The sequence below is a fragment of the Mauremys mutica genome, chromosome 20 (genome assembly GCF_020497125.1).
Source record: "Mauremys mutica isolate MM-2020 ecotype Southern chromosome 20, ASM2049712v1, whole genome shotgun sequence".
Taxonomy (NCBI): Eukaryota; Metazoa; Chordata; order Testudines; family Geoemydidae; genus Mauremys; species Mauremys mutica.
The window spans coordinates 75,812-94,822 of NC_059091.1; the positions used below are offsets into that span (position 1 = coordinate 75,812).

The window sequence follows — 19,011 nt, forward strand, 5'->3', positions numbered from 1 at the left end:
ATTTAAAGGGCTCTGGGCTCCCAGCCACCTCTACCACAGTGAAGCCCTGGGCCTTTAAATCGCTGCCCAAGCCCCAGGGCTCCCAGCCGCCTCCGCTACCCGGGGGGTCTGATAGCAATTTTAAGGGCTCAGGGCTCCAGCTGCTGCTGGGAACCCCAGGCCCTTTAAATTGCCTGTCTGGGGAAGCTTTTCTGGTACAGAGTACCTTACCGGACTGTACCGGCTTACTTTCACCTCTGGAAATAGGTTTTCTTGTGGCTTCTCTTACCCATCCCTATCTCCTCCAGGTATCTATATGGGAAAACACTAGATGGCTATGCCTTTGTCCTTTTTGGGGTGAAGATGGATGATGAGAAGAGGAGTATCCCACAGTCTCTCAGGAGAATCTCGGTAATTCCTGTTCTCAGCTAGAGGATGGGGGGGATTGGATTCATGCTTCCTGGGGAACTGTGTGGGTGAGATAATGAAACTTTCTCTCCCTTTCTAGATAGAAGACGGAGATGGGGAAGCAACGCTGACCAGAGCGATGCTGCAGGCTCGGTTCGTCAACCTGAACGAACTGGTTGGCCACTCGCTCTATGTCTCTGTCATCGTTTTGACAGAATCTGGTGAGCATCAGCAATAAGTGCACAGCCAAGTGCTTTATTCACTGGGTGTTCCAAACCGGTGCCGAGTGCAGTTCAAGGTGTTGATTTAGATGCATAAAGCCCTATCTGCTTAGGGTTCTGCAGATCTTAAAGGCTGCAGGCTAGATTCTTACCTCATTCACTCTGAGGTAAATCTGGTGTGACGGGTTCCTCTCCCCCGCTGGGGTACCACTGAGCCTGCCCTTTCCACCAGCCTGGGCTCCCTTACACTGTCCTGCTGATCCAGGCCCTCTCAAGCCTCCTCCAGCACAGACACAGGTAGGGGGACACCCAGCTGCAGAAAGACACAGACACTGAAATCAGTTCTGCACGGGAAGGCTTCAGCTAAGGAATTTCCCAGCACTCAAGTGCACACCCCCTCTGGAGTGTAAACCCAAAATTGTACCGTCTTGCACTGCACAGAGAACTGTCCAGCGTACACTCATGAAATTCACCCCCTCCCTCAATGTGGAGGATGATATGCACAGCTTTTTGCTCCCCAGTTATGAATTCCACAAACTGGTTTTAGAGAAAACAAAAACAAGTTTATTAACAACAAAAGATAGATATTAAGTGATTATAAGGCATAGCAAACTGATCAAAGCAGGTTATCCAGCAAACAAAACAAAAATGCAATATAAACGTAGACGCTAAAGGCACTGGTTACAAGCAGTAATTTCTCACCCTAAATGTTGTTTTAGGCAGATTGCAGAGTGTTTTGAAGGCAAGCTGCTCTTGCTTGCAGCTTCAAACTCCAGGTATTTCTTTCATAGGCTAGACACCCTCTAGCCTGGTCAGTCCTTTCTTTCCAAGATCAGTCTTAAGTGTTTAAAGCAGTCATTTTGGGCGAAGATTCAGTGAAGAACCGACCCTGATTATCTCACTTCCCTGCCTTAAATAGGTTTTACATATGGTAGGAATCCTTTGTCTTCCAGTGTGATTCCCATCCCTGGCCAGTGGAAAAGTACTAATTTTATTATGGAGTCTAGTATTAGGTGACTTTATCACATGACCCTGCAGCCATAACTCAAAGTCCATTTGCAGCGTTCTAGGAAGGTGGGAGATTACCCTCTTCAAAGTCCTATTGTTCTCCCTAATAGTCTATTGACTTGTATCCAGCCAGCCAGACTGATGGCATTTTGTCAGGTGAGCATTCTCCAGGTGCAAATACTTTTGTAGTACAGTTATATAGTCAATATTCCTAATTTAAGAGACAATGATACATGCATACAAATGAGATTATCATATTCAGTAAATCATAATCTTTCCAATGATATCTCACAAGACCCTTTTTGCATAAAACACATCTTAGTTATGCTATAATCCTATAATAACAATATTTCTCTGAAGAATATGGGGTGTAGTGTCACACCTGGAGTAATTCCAGATTTACACCAGCGAAAGTAGCTTGAAACTGTTGCACCTTTGTTTTCTGTCCATTGCACCTTTTCATTTCTAAGAGCTCTGGGTCAGCTCTTAGGGAGGGTCTTGGCATACTTACTCCTGCCTCAGTGTGTGGGATAGACTAGATGACTTCTTGAGGTCCCTTCCAGCTCTACATAGCTATGATTTCTAAACTTTCCCTGCAGAGGGAGCAGCCATTCTGTTCCGAGCAGCTGTAAGCTCATTACAGATGAAACTAGTAGCTGAAAGCCTGTGCCATTGCACGGGTGTGGCAATTGGACCAAGTAATCCAAACAACCAATGACATTACTGCATGCAAATTTAGTTGTAGAGTAAAGGTGGTGATTGGTTGAGTTTTGTGTGATATCACAATGGTCTAGGACTCTTGGCATGGCACATGCCTTACTGGAGCTGTACACCAGGCTGGTAAAGTCAGAATGGCTGGGGACTTAAAAGTTGGCCTGTAACAGACTTCAAATCCCAGTGACAATTGAACCTGGTGATATTGTAATTAAGAAGAGTCCTTCTCTTGCTTATAGAGCTGCTTCCATCACTTCACACAGATGCAACAGATGTTCTAGGCTTCAGAGTGGTACATGGACAGAGTGACAGTCCTGGAATCTTATTATATAGATAGATACACACACACTGTGCGCTCTCTCGCGCGCTCTCTCTCTCTCTCTCTCCCTCCCCCAGAGACTTTGTTTTTGTTCTTTCTTGTTGCTTATTTAAAAGCTAAAATAAGTTGTTTTAGCATGAAAGGGACTGATTCTGTTTTCATTGCTACAGTGCCACTGACTATAGGGGAGTTATTCCTGATTTATGCTGGTGCGAGAACAGAATCAGGCTCAACGGCCTGCAGTAATGCCAACCCCAAACATGCAAAAATCACAAGTCATTCCCCCTGCTCCCAAAATCAAGAGATCATATTAAAAATCATGAGGATTTTTTTTTAAATAGTAAACTTTGGGTGTTTTTTATTTCCCTCCTGGCTTTTGAGGCATTAGATCGCACTTGGGACATGTTTTCAAGCTTTTCTCTGCAACCAGGAGGGTTAGAAACTTATTTCTTCTTTTAAATGACAGCTGAGATTCTCATGCCATATGGTGATTCTAGCAGCTGGGGCTTGAAGACAAGGAATTTAAACAGGAGACTCATGATAAAATCACAAGAACCAGCAGCACTCAATCAACATTTGACCATGGCCTATTCCTTGTGTTTTACCCTTAAGGACAAAATCTGTATTGCCTCGCTCAGTTTTAATTGACCTATGGCTTTTCTCTGTAGGCAGCGACATGGTGGAAGTGGAGAAAACTGGAATTAACATTGTGACATCTCCCTATCAGATCCACTTCACAAAAACACCCAAGTACTTCAAGCCGGGGATGCCATTTGAACTCATGGTAATATCTCTTCTTCTGGATCATGCCTACTGTTGCCTGAGGTGTATAAAGAAGAGAGAACTATGGGTACTAGGGTGATCACGGTGGTATAAGAACTTGGAATAGAACAGAAGCAAAGGGCCACATTCCGATCTCAGTTACACCAACCTAATTCCACTGTGACTCCACTAAATGCAATGGAGTCACTCTAGGTTTGCACCAGCATAAAAAGAGCAGAGTCTGCCCAAAAGCTGACAGCAAATACAAGGTGTGGAATGGCACCTAACTAGAGGCTTGGCCCAAAATGTGCCCTGGGGTCACTCGTGTACTGGGGGATAATATTCCCTGGACTGTGTGTTAGTTGCCGGTGCTTCAAGCTTTTCTGATTGTAGAGGGGAATTGGGCACAGGTGTCGAGTTGCAAAGGGGGGGGGCATTTGCAGAAATAGGGGGCAGAGGGATCATTGCGGATAGGAGGATGTGGGGGAATTTCAAAATTGACACTGACAGAATGATTCTTCTCCCAGCGAGTTGGGCTGCATTACAGTGGGAGAAATATTATGCTCCTAAAATTCTGAACCAATCAGCCTCAGTCCTCTTGTTCACAGAGAATGTTTTTGTGGTCCCACACTTTTCTGGGGCTGAAGAGTTTGGGAAGGGAATTTAGTAGTTTTCTGTCAGTAGGCGCATAGGACTATAAATTAGCAGAGAACTGAAGCAATTCTTTTTGACTGCAGACCAAAGGTGCATGAACAAATAATCTGTGACCACAGTAATGAGCAGGTTAAGTCTACTTCTTATCTGGATATTTGCGTTATGTACAGTGGTGAATGGGATAAACATAAAAAGGAGTCGAAGGGCTGAACCATAAGATCCATGCAAGTTGCTGTCTGTTTTTCTTGGGTGCCTGGGGGTAATTTAATTGCACTGGCTCTCTGAATGCTTAGGGCTATGGTGGGTGCTCAAATTTTATACCGTGTGGAAATTTGGGGCTGGAAAGATCTTAGGTCAGAGTTGCTGACTTTCTGATTTCCTGGGGGGTAGGGTGCTCGACCCCTGCTCCATCCCAGGCCCCACCCCCACTCCACTCCTTGCCCCAAGGCCCCATCCTGCCTCTTCTCGCACCCACTCTGTCCTGCCTGCTCCTCCCACTTCCCCCTCCCAGCACCTCCTGCCCACTGCTGAACTGATCCTTCTTCTTCGAGTGCTGTCCCTGTGGGTGCTCCACTTTAGGTGACGGTGCGTCCCGGCGCTGTCGATCGGAGATTTTCGGTAGCAGTGCCTGGTTGGGGCGCACGCACCCAGATGGTATCTCCCGTCTAGTTGGAATCTTCCTGAGTGCATGCGCCCCACACCCTCCTCAGTTCCTTCTCAACCGTCCTCGGCTGAAGACGGGACTCGGAGCAGTGCTGCCTTCTCTTCCCTGGTATCTATAGGAAACAGTAACAAAGAACATAGAAATAATTATTAATTACTTCCCAGTTGTTTCCCTTCCTTTAGTATAGTTACATAGTTAGTTACTTAGTTTAAAAAAAAAATCACTTCAGACTTGTCTCTCACTGAGACACTCTCCCTTGCCATTTCTAATTTACAATGCCAGGGGCTTCAGGATTCAAGAGGTGTGTTTTCTGGCACGACTCCATACCAAGGTTGGATGGACACTCACATTATGTGAAGTACCTCGCGGAAGCCTACATCCCCGCAAAGTGCCTCTACTGTATGAGCCTCGAGTCGGGGGCTCGGCACGACAGGGACCTGCGGCTTAAAATGCTTCTCATGGAGAAATCCCCGCAGCCGCTTTCGGAGATGGGGAAAGTTAAACCCACTCCCACATCCTCCCCAGCCAGATCGAAACCGGTGGGGAGCGTTGCTTCACCCTCCCTGGAGTGGAGGCAAGAAGCAGAGCAGTCTCATAGGAGAGACTCTTACAAGGGTAAGGGGTCTCCTGGGAGATCCCTACCCTCTGTGCTGACAGCGCCAAAGCTAGGCGCCTCAGCCCCGGATCACGCCTCAACAACGGCTCCCACAGACCGTAGAGGCGAACACAGAAGGATTCCGCGGCACCAAGCGCCTCAGCGTAAAAACAGCCCCGGAGCCGGCTGCGCGCTCTGTCCCGGTGCCGACAAGGATGTCGGCACCGCAAGCCTCAGGGCTAAAAATAGCCGCGAAGCCGGCTGCGCGCTCTGCCTTGGTGCCGACAAGGACGTTGGCACCGCAAGCCTCAGGGCTAAAAATAGCCGCGAAGCCGGCTGCGCGCTCTGCCTTGGTGCCGACAAGGACGTCGGCACCGCAAGCCTCAGGGCTAAAACTAGCCGCGAAGCAGGCTGCGCGCTCTGCCCTGGTGCCGACAAGGATGTCGGCACCGCAAGCCTGAGGACTAAAAATAGCCACGGAGCCGGCTATGCGCTCTGCCCCGGTGCCGACAAACCCGTCGGCACCGCAAGCCTCAGTGCAAAAAAAAAAAAAAAAAGCCGCGGAGCCGGCTGCGCGTTCTGCCACGGTGCCGACAAGGACGTCGGCACCGCAAGCAGTGCTAAAAATAGCCACAGAGCCGGCTATGCGCTCTGCCCCGGTGCCGACAAAGCTGTCGGCACCGCAAGCCTCTGGGCGGAAGAAGGGAAGGGGGAGAAAAAAAAAAAAAAAGAAAAAAAAAAAAGCCGCGGCTCCGACCGCGTGCTCTGCCCCGGTGCCAGGTAGGACGTCGGCACCGAGCCTGCCTTCCGCCCCTGCACCAACAACAGACCCCCTGCAGGGCACCTCCAACCGACCCACTGCACCGCTCACACTTTCACTTTCGCTTCTTAACATGACAGCGCAGTCCCACCACCTGAACTGGCTACCTTCACTGAGCGCGAACCTGATCTACAAGGGCAAGCAGAGTTCGCCACACCTCCATCTCCTCCCCCACTGGAGCCTTTTTCCACCTCAGGCTAAGGTCCGCAGCCTCCAGCCTCAGTTTCCTTACTTCGCTCCCTATAAATGAGGCACTCTTGGAACCAGCTGACGCTCTCTGCAAACTCCAGCTTCTTTATTACCAACCTGCAGAAAAGCCGAACATAGATACTATGTTCCTGCTAAGGACGCTGACTTCCTATTTTTTTTTTTCCACAACTGAACTCTTTCATTATCAATGCAGTCGCACAAAGAACGAACAAGACATGGACCGTAAACACCTTGACGTATTGTGTCGCAAGGTTCACACATCCTCCACTCTACAATTCTGGATCGCAAACTACCTTGCACTCCTTGCCAGGCATGACTTTGATGACTACAATAAACTTTTGAATTCGCCTCTTACATTCCAGAGGACAGGACAGCGGGCTTTAAATCAATTCTGAGCGAGCGCCAATTGATTTCCAGAACAGCCCTACAAGCCTCTGTAGACACGACAGACACAGCAGCCGTACAACTGCACCGGCTGTGATTATGCGCAGATCTTCATGGCTTTCTGCATCTGGCATCCCTAAAGACCTGCAGAACAAAGTGGAGGACCTCCCCTTTGATAAACATAAACTGTTTTCTTAAAAAAACAAAAAAACAAACAAAAAAAAAACAAAACCACACCTGATGAACTACTTCATACGATGAAAGATTCTAGAGCGACACTGCGCACCCTGGGCATTCACCCATCTCTTCCCAGGGGTCAACGATATCAACCCAAACCTTACCACATAAATAGGAATCGCGCTAGACCCCCTAAGCGCAGACAAGATCAAGCTCAAGAAACCACTTCCCATCCATCTGGGAATAAACAATTTTAAAAGGTTGGTTCAGGGTCTGTGCGACCACTCCTTGATTCCACAGCCTATTTGCCCATTTCGCCACCGCCTCCAGAGTTTTCAACATGCCTGTCAGCAAATTACACAGGACCGCTGAGTCCCCGAGATAGTTCAGTCCGGTTACTCTAGCCCATTCATATCCTATCCTCCTCCCCTTCCCCGTCCCTCTTCAGGGACCCCTCTCATGAGCACCTGCTTCGCGCAGAAGTTGCTTATCTTTTACAGCTAGGTGCAGTGGAGCCTGTGCCAATGCTACATCCAGGGAAAGATTTCTACTCCCATTACTTCCTGACCCAGAAAAGGACTGGGGGCTGGAGGCCTATACTAGACTTACGCCAACTGAACAAATTCGCGAGGATACAAAAATTCAAAATGGTCACACTGGGCACATTAATTCCTGCACTAGATCAAGGGGACTGGTTTTCAGCCCTCAACCCACAGTACGTCTCTTTTCATATATCAATTCATCCAGCTCACAGACGCTTTCTAAGCTTCACAATCGGTCACGACCATCTCCAATATGAGTTCTTCCTTTCGGCCTCTCCACAGCGCCAGGAGTTTTTTTCCTAAATTCTAGCTGTACTCGTGGCTCACCTCCACAAACATGGGGTCACGTAGTTCCCCTACCTGGACGATTGCCTCATCAAGGGCAACTCCTATGGCGAGACACTCCAAGCTACTCTTTCACTATCGCCCTCTTTCACAGCCTAGGCCTCCAAATAAACGCCCAAAAATCCACCCTGACACCTACACAACAGATTGAGTTCCTCGGAGCTCATCTCAACTCAATCCAGAGCAGAACCTTGCTCCCATATCACAGATTCCCCGCTATCATGCAGCTCAAACGCACGCTCTCTATTCATCCAAGGACACAGGCAAGACTCTGCCTACAGCTCCTTGGTCATATGGCAGCCACTACCTTCATACTCCAGTACGCCAGGCTGCACACGAGATGTCTTCAGGGCTGGCTCAATTCCAATTTCAAACCCAACAGACACACCTTAGGGATGCTGTTAACTCCGTCTCCCAACTTTCAAGCTTCCCTACAGTGGTGGACAAGACCAGAGAACCTCTGCACTAAGGTTCCTTCCAGAACTGATCCCCAGCACTCGTGCTCACCACGAACGCTTCCCTAATTGGTTGCGGAGCGCATTTAGAGGGACACAGGGCACAAAGCTAGTGGTCTGCATCAGAGTCGCACCTACACATAAATCTCTTATTGTTCAGAGCTGTGAGATGAGCGTGCTTTCATTTTCTTCCCCTCATAAAGAACAAATACCTGCGAGTCTTAACAGACAACATAGCATGTATTACTACATCAACAGACAAGGGGGAGCATGCTCACATTCTCTTTGCATGGAAACCATCCGTCTATGGAATTGGTGTATATAACGTCAAATACAGACCACCGCTTCCTACCTGCCAGACTGCCACAACACTACTGCCAACGCACTCGGCAGGCACTTCTCGACGGAACACGAATAGGAACTGCACCCCACAATACTTCAACAGCTCTTCTCCCTCTGGGGCACCCCGTCAGTAGACCTCTCTGCCACAACCCAGAACTGAAAATGTCCCCAGTTTTGCTCCAGAGTGGGACTCAGAACTCCATCCCCAGGAGACGCATTCCTCATCCCGCGGAACACCTCTCTCCTGTACGCCTTCCACCAATCCCTCTGCTACATGGGGTTCTTTGGAAGATTGTGGACCATAAGGACCGGGTCATACTTATTGCCCCGGCTTGACTGAGACAGACGTGGTATCCCTACCTACTCTGCATGTCCTCCCGTCACCCACAGGCTCTCCCCAACAGGCCAGATCTCCTTTTCCAGAACAATAGACTGGCTTTTTACCCTGAGCTCCTCAAGCTCCACCTCACAGCGTGGTTCCTTCATGGTTCCAAACCCATGAACTAGCCTGTTCTAAGCAAGTCCGATATGTCTTCCTGCACAGTAGGAAAGACTCCACTCATAAAACCTACCTGCAGAAGTGGAAGAATTTCGCCCTCTGGTGCTTACGTAAGCACTTAGCGCCCAATATGGTAACCCTCCCTATCATTCTAGGCTACCTCTTGGAACTAAAACAAGACGGATATTCGCTCAGCTCCACCAAAGTGCACCTGGTGGCACTTACCACCTCCCATGACCTCTTAGCAGGTTATTCACTCTTTACTCACCCAACTCTAAAACGATTTCTCACAGGCCTGCAAAACCTCTACCCTGAAATTCACCCAATAGCTGCTTCATGGAATCTTAACCTCGTTCTACACGCTCTCATGAAGCCTCCATTCGAGCCCTTGGCTACCTCCTCTCATCTCCATATATCCATGAAGGTGGCTTTCTTAGTTGCCATAACATTGGCAAGGAGAGTAGGTGAAATGAGTGCCCTGATGGCCCACTCTCCCTACACAATCTTCTCCAAAGACAAAGTCACTTTGAGACCACATCCTAAATTTCTTCCTAAAGTGGTATCTACCTTCCACCTCAACCAACCTATATACTTACCTACTTTCTATCCCGAACCTCACAAGACTCCACAAGAGGCAACCCTACATACTCTCGATGTCAGGCGAGCAATTGCCTTTTATTTAGACAGGACTAAACCATTTCGCAAGTCTCCGCGACTCTTTGTTTCCATTACCGAAGAAAATCAAACGGTATGACTATCTCTAAACAACGTCTGTCCAAGTGGATCTCTGACTGCATCAGATCCTGTTACCGTGCGATGAATCTTCAACCGCCTGAAGGCGTTAGAACTCATTCCACTAGAGCCATGTCGGCATCCATTGCCTTCTTACACAATGTTCCCATTCCTGATATCTGCAAAGCGGCTATATGGTCATCTGAACACGTTTGCAAAACACTGTGCTCTAACGCAAAACACCACGGCAGACACAATAGTAGGTCATACAGTACTATCTTCATTACTCCCTGCCATATCTCCAAAGTCCCACCAACCGTAGTGGGTACTGCTATACATTCACCTAGAGTGGAGCACCCACAGGGACAGCACTCGAAGAAGAAGAGAAAGTTACTCACCTTGCAGTAACTGAGGTTCTTCGAGATGTGTGTCCCTGTGGGTGCTCCACTCCCCGCCCTCCTCCCCTCTACTTTGGAGTACTAAGATTACTCTCCATGGTAGAGAAGGAACTGAGGAGGGTGTGGGGCGCATGCACTCAGGAAGATTCCAACTAGACGGGAGATACCATCTGGGTGCGTGCGCCCCAACCAGGCACTGCTACCGAAAATCTCCGATCGACAGCGCCGGGACGCACCGTCACCTAAAGTGGAGCACCCACAGGGATACACATCTCGAAGAACCTCAGTTACTGCAAGGTGAGTAACTTTCTCTTGGTGGGCGGGAAGTGCTGGGACGGAGGGGGTGGAGCTGATCAGCGGGGACTGCCAGTGGGTGCTGAGCACCCTGTGACGGGTTGGGTCCCAGAAACTGCCTCAAGAGTGTCACTAGATGGGCTGGGATACCACTGAGAACAAACCCCCCTGCCAGAAAAGGCTTTCCTCCACTCCCGTCTTGTTGCACTAGGCACACCAGTCTGCTCCTGCACAGAGCAAGAGGTTGGACCACGCCTCCCTGAAATTAAGGTTCACTTAGCCCAGGGGCTTCTCAGTTAACAGGGACTTTCCCAGAACCCAGTATTCAGTCTTTCTGGGAGCCTAAACCCCAAATAAATCAGTTTTACTCTGTATAAAGCTTATACAGGGTAAACTCATAAGTTATCTGCCCTCTATAACACTGATAGAGAGATATGCACAGCTGTTTGCTCCCCCAGGTATTAATTACTTACTCTGGGTTAATTAATAAACAAAAGTGATTTTATTAAGTATAAAAGGTAGGATTTAAGTGGTTTCAAGTAATAACAGACAGAACAAGGTAAGTTATCAAGCCAAATAAAACAAAACACACAAGTCTGAGCCTAATACATTAAGAAACTGATCACAGATGAAATCTCACCCTCAGAGATGTTCCAATAAGCTTCCTTGACAGACTGGACTCCATCGTAGTCTGAGCCCAATCCTTTTCAGACCGATGTTGTAGTTTATGGTCTGGGTCCAGCAATCACTCACGCCCCCATAGTTACTGTCCTTTGTTCCAGTTTCTTTCAGGCATCTCTTTGGGGTTGAGAGGCCATTTCTTGAGCTAGCTGAAGACAAAATGGAGGGGCTTCCAGGACCTTTTATATTCTCTCTCTTGTGGGCGGAAACTCCTTTGTTCTTCTGTGCAAAATCATAGCAACAAGATGGAGTTTGTAGCCACCTGAGCAAGTCACATGCCCATGAAGATTCTGCTTTTTGCAGGCTGATGCCATTGTTTACATATTAGTTTGACTATTCCCAGGAAAGCTCAGATGTGGATTGGCATCTTCCAAAATCCATTGTTAGTTAAGTACTCTCAATTACTTGAGTAATCCCTTCAGTGTCCCTACAGCAAACACTTTAAATACAAGCATAGAGCCAACACTCATAACTTCAAATATAAAAATGATACATGCATACAAATAGGATGAATATATTCAGTAGATCATAACCTTTTCAAAGATATGTTACATGGCATATCTAGCATAAAACATATTCCAGTCATTTCATATTTACATTCATCAGCATATTTCTATAAAGCATTATGGAGTGCAACATCACACACCCACTTCCCCCCTCATGGGTACTCCAGCCCTGGAGCACCCACAGAGTCGACGTCTATGCTTAGGTCGTTAGAGGTAGTGCAAAATACATTCTTGAGGAGAATACTTGATCTTCTTAAACCCCAGCTGATTTATATAGGACAGAGGTGGGTGAATATTCTATTTCAGCCAAAGCCCAATATGTAAGAGTTGGTTTCAGAGTAGGAATGAATTTACGTCGGCTACCAAGGTTCTGTCTGGAGCAACAGCATAATAAATTAAAAATTTTAAAATGCCCTTGACTTTTGTAAGGCCATTGATCTCTGCAGTCTTGAGGGTTTTCAGACCCAGGTCTAGTCAGCACTCGAAGGGTACGTCTAGACTGCAGTCACGGGGTGCGACTGGAGCTCTAGCTGACATTGCTGAACTAGCTTCCATCACCTAGCTTGGATCCAGAAACAGTGAAACTGCGGCAGCGCTAGCTATACAAGCCCACCCTGGCCCCTGGATAATTACTCACGGGGCTAGCCCGCGCTGATGCTCACGCTGCCTTGGCTTCACCGTTCCAGGACCCAAGATAGTGAGATTAAAGCTAGTGTGGGTATGTCAGCTCAAGCTGCATTCACACCCTGCGGTCTGTTGGAAATATTTGGAAGTCTTGACTAACTGGCTTGACTACGCAGATCAACTCTACTCCCATCCACTTCCTATGTGTTAATTGCCACTTGAGAAAAAAAAATGCCTATTTCCAATCTTGGCTCAGAAGCCTTTTGTCTCATTAGCTCAAAAAGAATATTTGTTAGGCACTGATTGCGTTTTGGTTAGATGGGCAGTTGCCTTATTTGCCTGGGGTCAAAACAAGAAAAGACTAGCGTGAAATTAATTTCCTTTCTGGCCTACATGAATCAGTCTATTCTTAATTTTTGTATATTGTTTTGTTGGGTATATAAAGGTGTAAACTGAATTTAGGAGAAGGGTTGAAGTTGTGGTTTTATATTTTTGTATGCTTGTAGTTTTTAAAATGTGTGTGCATTTTGTGGTGTGATACAGCAGATCATTAAGGCCCCATCCCTCAGAGTTATTTAGGTGCCTAATTCCCATTGAAATCCATGGAAGTTAGGCACCTAAATACCTTTGAAACTACGGACCTGAGATGCAGATTGTGGAAGAAAACAGAGTCTTCACTCTCAGATTGGTTGCAACAAGCCAGAGTCAGCTTTATTTTCAAACAATTGCAAATGCTTGGGAGAGTACACAGGGGCAGGTCTCTGTTAAATAAACAATTAGAGCAAGCTTTTATACCTTTTGTGACAGGCAATAATGAGCAACATTGGTTATACATATTTCTTCCTGATATCTCACTTTTCTCATTAATTTCTGCTACAGTCTACATTCCATTCTTATCTAACACTAGGTCAAAACAGTATCTCTTACTGTCTGTTCCCATTCGCTTTCTCGCTTTCTACCCTCCAAGGCCTTCAGGTCTCGTGTAATTAGAATCAGTGTTGGCCTGACTTTGTTAGCCTGACTCTTGCTCAGAGACAAACTAAAGATGTCTATGTTCAGTTCCCTTTATCTCTTTCTCCCTTCCACAATACGCGACTTTGATTTGAAGTTAGGATGCAGGAAGCGCTGCACCCCTTATTTGATGCATCCCTTTTTGATCGTGCCCCTCAGGTCTACGTCACAAACCCTGATGGCTCTCCAGCCCCCCGTGTCCCAGTACAGGCTGAAGGATTCCAGTCAGCTGGGCCGACCCAGGGAGATGGAACTGCCAAGCTGATTATAAACATGCCCGGGGATAGGCCGCAGGTTCCCATTACGGTGAGTAACCTTCTAACGCTGAGTCTGGGCTAAGTACTATATGCACCCCGAGGGCAATGCCCTGTTGGTGGCATTCACTCCCTTCTCATGCACTGAGCAGGGGGGTAACTGAACTCTGTGCGTTCCATCTGCGCCTGGGGTCAGTTTCATATATACCAGGGGTCAGCAACCAATGGCACGCGTGCCAAAGACAGCACACAAGCCGATTTTTAATGGCACGCTGGCTGCCTGCTGGGGTCCCGGCAGGCAGCACGCAGCGTGCCATTAAAAATCCTGCCCAGCCCGGCCCGGCCCGCTCTTCTCCGCGCTCCGCCCGCCCTGCCCTCCTCGTGGGCAGGGGGTAGAAGCTTGGTCCTGCCAGCTCCTCTGCCTCTTCCTGTAGCGTGCTGGGTTCCTGACCCTCCTCCTCCTCTCCATCCCTCCCTCCCTCCCTGCCAGCCGATCAGCTGATGGCCCTTGCGAGGGAGGAGCTGGGGGAGGAGAGGGGTCAGCGTGCTCGGAGCTCCCGGTGGAGGCAGAGAAGTAGCAGGGGCAGGGCCTTGGGAAAGGGGTATGCAGAATGGGGCATATCCCTTCCAGCCCCCTGCCATGAGCACCCCACGACCCCAGCCCTCTGCCCTGAATCCCCCTCACACACATCCAGCTCTCTGCCCTGCAGCCTTGCACACCCCGCAGGCCCCTGTCCTGAGCCCTGTACCCACCTCACACACACACAGACCTCGGCTTGACTCCTTCCCCCGCCCCAGTGACCCCAACCCTGACTCTGGCACCCCCACACATAGCCAGGCCCCCCGCACCCCATTCCCTGACACCTGCACCCCCTCACATGCCCCCAGCCCTCTGCCATAACTCTTGCATCCCCCCGCACATCCCCAGCCCCGCACCCCCCATGCACCCCCCACATCCTGACTCTTGCCCCCTCCACATCCCCAGCCTCACCCTGAGCACCAAACAGAAACTCCTGCACCCCCCCCACACACATTCCCACCTGCACTCCTCGCACCAAATGGGAGCTGCCCAGGTAAGTGCTCCACACCCAAACCTTCTGCCCCAATCCTGAGCCCCCTCCCTCATTTTAGCTCCTGCCAAGACCCTACACCCCAACCCCCAGTCTGCTCCTTCACCCACAGCCCTGTGCTCAGTGCACTCCCACCCTCAGCTCAGTGCAGAGAGAGGAAGAGAATGGGCCAGAACCAGGGAGAAGGTAGGAACCCATTATATGTGGGCAGGGCCCGGACCCCAGACCGGCAGCGGGCTGAGCGGGTCCGGCAGCTGGGATCCCAGCTGGCTGGAGCTAGCGGATGGAACCCCTGAGCAGCAATGGGCTGAGCCGCTCAGCCCACTGCCGGTCTGGGGTCCTGGCCACCGGCCCCGCACAGCCTGTTGCCAGTCTGGGGTTCTGGCTGCCGGCCCCTTACCAGCCAGGGTCCCAGCCGCATGCCCTGCTCAGCCCACTGCCAGCCTAGGTGAACAGAACCCCAGACCAGCAGCGGGCTGAATGGGCCGGCGATGTAAGATCAACATTTTAATTTAATTTTAAGTGAAGCTTAAACATTTTGAAAACCTTGTTTATTTTACAATACAACAATAGTTTAGTTATATAATATATAAACTTATATAGAGAGACCTTCTAAAACATTAAAATGTATTACTGGCACGCGAAACCTTAAATTAAAGTGAATAAATGAAGACTCGGCACATCACTTCTGAAAAGTTGCCAACCTGATGTATGCCACTGGGTTTTGGAGATGCTCCGATCACTATGTAACCAATGCTTCATTGTGAGGCCAGAAGAGATCCCAGAAAACATTGACATGGGCATAAGCACATCCAGATTAGTCCCCTTGCCACACTGAAGGTACCCACCATGCAGCAAAGGAGGCCTGCAGACAGCGCATGGCTGCTTAGTGTGAAGACCCTGTGAGGTGACACCAGGCTCAAGCTACAAAGCCCGAGAGAACACTGGATCTATCTGTGTCCAGCCGCTTCAGGAGAGAGTCCCTCTATATTCATCTCACCTCTCCTGCAAGGGGCAAGGCAGTCTTTTCTGTTCAGGGACATGTTCTCTGACAGTCCAGAAATCTGGAGTCCCAGCTGAAGCAGTCAATTAAAAGTGGCATTTGGCGTTTCTCTGAGGTGTCATGCTTAGAGTGGCTGCTAGCAGCAGAATCCACCAACAATGGCATCTCAGGGAAGCTTCCTTTGCTATTGCTCATGGTGTGACCCAGCGTGAGGGGCTAGAGACCCTAAGCTCACTCCCAGATTCAACTAGGATTTTATCTCCATCTCCCCTGCAGGTAAAAACTGCCCATCCCAACCTCCCAGCAAACCGCCAGGCCTCTAAGTCCATGGTGGCTGAAGCCTATCAGTCCCAAGGAGGGTCTCAGAACTATCTCCGTCTGGCGGTGACGGCTTCTGAGCTCAAACCTGGAGACAACTTACTTGTGAATTTCCACCTGACGTGCAACAATCCAGCTGTTCTGAACCAGATCCAGTATTTCACCTACATAGTAAGTGCTGCGTCCCTGGGTACTGGGATCTCCTGGAATTTAGGCATCATCTGAGTTTCCACCTGTCCTTTAATAGTCCCACTACATATAAGGAGAACCTGTAGCAGAGACTTATTCCCAGTCGGGCAGTATATTGATTTTGTGTGTAGCAGAGTGTGGCAGGGGCCTCTTGGCTTTTGCCTCTACTAGGTTCACAAAGTCACTCTGAGACCCTGGGTTTGGTAACCACTGGTGCACTTTATTCTCATGCTTGTTCCCACCACCATTTCATCACGTACAGGTAACCCTTCACCGTCTGCAGGTGGGAGAAGCTACCTCCCTGCTTTCATTCCCTGCCTTTTTCCTTTTCTCCTGCTCTCCCTGGCTTCCTTCTCCTGAGATTTTTATGCAGCCACAGTCTAATTAGATAGCAGATGTCTCTGTCTCTCCAGTTAGGGCCAGATTACCTCTAGGCTGGTCTAATTTGTTGCCCTAATGAGGAGCAGGCGTGACAGAGGGCTGAAACTGCAACCCTTTGCCCAGCACCCTGTCGCAGTGTGAATGAAATGAAGTCAGTCATGGAGATGACCCCTTATCCACTTCTGGTTACTGACTCTGGGCCCTGTGACAATCATAGAATCATAGAATCATAGAATGTCAGGGTTGGAAGGGACCTCAGGAGGCCATCCAGTCCAACCCCCTGCTCAAAGCAGGACCAAACCCAACTAAATCATCCCAGCCAGGGCTTTGTCAAGCCTGACCTTAAAAACCTCTAAGGAAGGAGATTCCACTACCTCCCTAGGTAACCCATTCCAGTTCTTCACCACCCTACTAGTGAAAAAGTTTTTCCTAATATCCAACCTAAACCTCCCCCTCTGCAACTTGAGACCATTACTCCTTGTTCTGTCATCTTCTACCACTGAGAACAGTCTAGATCCATCCTCTTTGGAACCCCCTTTCAGGTAGTTGAAAGCAGCTATCAAATCCCCCCTCATTCTTCTCTTCTGCAGACTAAACAATCCCAGTTCCCTCAGCCTCTCCTCATAAGTCATGTGCTCCAGCCCCCTAATCATTTTTGTTGCCCTCCGCTGGACTCTCTCCAATTTATCCACATCCTTCTTGTAGTGTGGGGCCCAAAACTGGACACAGTACTCCAAATGAGGCCTCACCAGTGCTGAGTAGAGGGGGATGATCACATCCCTCGATCTGCTGGAAATGCCCCTACTTATACAACCCAAAATGCCATTAGCCTTCTTGGCAACAAGGGCACACTGTTGACTCATATTCAGCTTTTCGTCCACCGTAACCCCTAGGTCCTTTTCTGCAGAACTGCTACCCAGCCATTCGGTCCCTAGTCTGTAGCAGTGCATGGGATTCTTCCGTCCTAAGTGCAGGACTCTGCACTTGTCCTTGTTGAACCTCATCATATTTCTTTTGGCCCAATCCTCTAATTTGTCTAGGTCCCTCTGTATCCTATCCCTACCCTCCAGCGTATCAACCACTCCTCCCAGTTTAGTGTCATCTGCAAACTTGCTAAGGGTGCAGTCCACACCATCCTCCAGATCGTTAATGAAGATATTGAACAAAACCGGCCCCAGCACCGACCCAATAGCACCTAATCAATAGCGCCCACTTCCTCCAGGAGCTGGAGACAGAACTCATAGTGTTAACAACCATCCCTCTGCACTCGCTACTAAACCATACTTCCTCTTCGATCTGCAGATGGAACCAGGAGTCCTGACTCCTCCCCATGCACTCACTAGAGCATATTTCCTCTTTGAGCTGGGGATGGAACCCAGGAGTCCCTGCTCTCAGTTCCCTGTTCTAAACACCAGACTTCACTGCGACTTTTTCAGTGCAGAGTAGTAGGTCCACTGTGTTATTTTTAGAGCTGGATAATGAAATAATAAAGTTGCCATATAGCACAGATATGAAGTATATTTGGCGAGTGGGATGGGAGAAAGGAGGGGTGGTCTCTGTTGGTGAAGCATAAACAGTGCTCAGATTTGGAAATCAGATTTGGTGAATATTAGCACCACCGCGTCTAGAGCCTATTCCTGCAACACATGGATTTTAGCTTATTTTCCTCTCTCTGCTCAGATGTAAATACCCACCTGAAAAGTTGCAAGTGACCATCTCTTACTTGTAGAAAACAGGTGGATGGAATCAGAGTCATCAATTGTGCTAACCTTTGTGGCCTTTAACAATCCATGTCTCGTGTTTCCCTGTTAGATCCTGAATAAAGGGAAGATCATTCGTGTAGGGAGACAGGCCAGGCGGGTGGGACAAAATCTGGTGATCATGTACCTGCCCATCACTCCAGACCTCATCCCTTCATTCCGCATCGTGGCTTACTACCAAGTAGGAAATTCGGAGATTGTAGCAGACTCGGTCTGGCTGGACATCCAGGACACTTGCATGGGAACGGTAGGTTGATATTCCAGTTGGCCTTCTGCATGTTAATTCCTATGAAGGTATCATTATGGGGGAGCTTTTCCTAGCCTGAAAGTGCCGACTGACTCTCAAAAGGGACTCTAAAAATGGCACCGTGGGGCTGCTCATTGACTGTCTCCCAGCAAATTCTGGATCAGATTTGATCGGTTTATATGTACAAAGATGTTCCCCAGTCCTCACAAGCCAATGCTGTCAACCCACTCTAGGATCCGGGAGTCAAGCTGTGGTTCCTTCTAGCTCAGCAATAAAGACTCTGTGGATTGTGGATTGAAGTGGATGGAGCTATACTGACTTGCACCAGCTGAGATCAGTGATCAGGCCCACAGAGCAGATCCATTACAGTTCAAATGTCTTTGTAGATTTCCCAGGGCTGCCTGAGGGACAAAGTCCCCCGAATCAGGCCCCACGCATAAGAGGG

The 19,011-nt window shown here is 48.8% G+C and overlaps 1 protein-coding gene across 1 annotated transcript in view; it reads left to right on the forward strand.

The window, feature by feature from the left end:
• LOC123353655 (complement C3-like) overlaps window positions 1–19,011 on the forward strand; it is a 79,723-nt gene that overhangs the window by 11,713 nt on the left and 48,999 nt on the right. Inside the window, exons 8-13 of the mRNA XM_044994948.1 lie at window positions 288–390; window positions 488–608; window positions 3,318–3,433; window positions 13,504–13,650; window positions 15,948–16,160; window positions 18,372–18,566. Of these exons, the coding sequence (XP_044850883.1) occupies window positions 288–390; window positions 488–608; window positions 3,318–3,433; window positions 13,504–13,650; window positions 15,948–16,160; window positions 18,372–18,566 (895 nt within the window). The remainder of the gene's footprint in view (window positions 1–287; window positions 391–487; window positions 609–3,317; window positions 3,434–13,503; window positions 13,651–15,947; window positions 16,161–18,371; window positions 18,567–19,011) is intronic.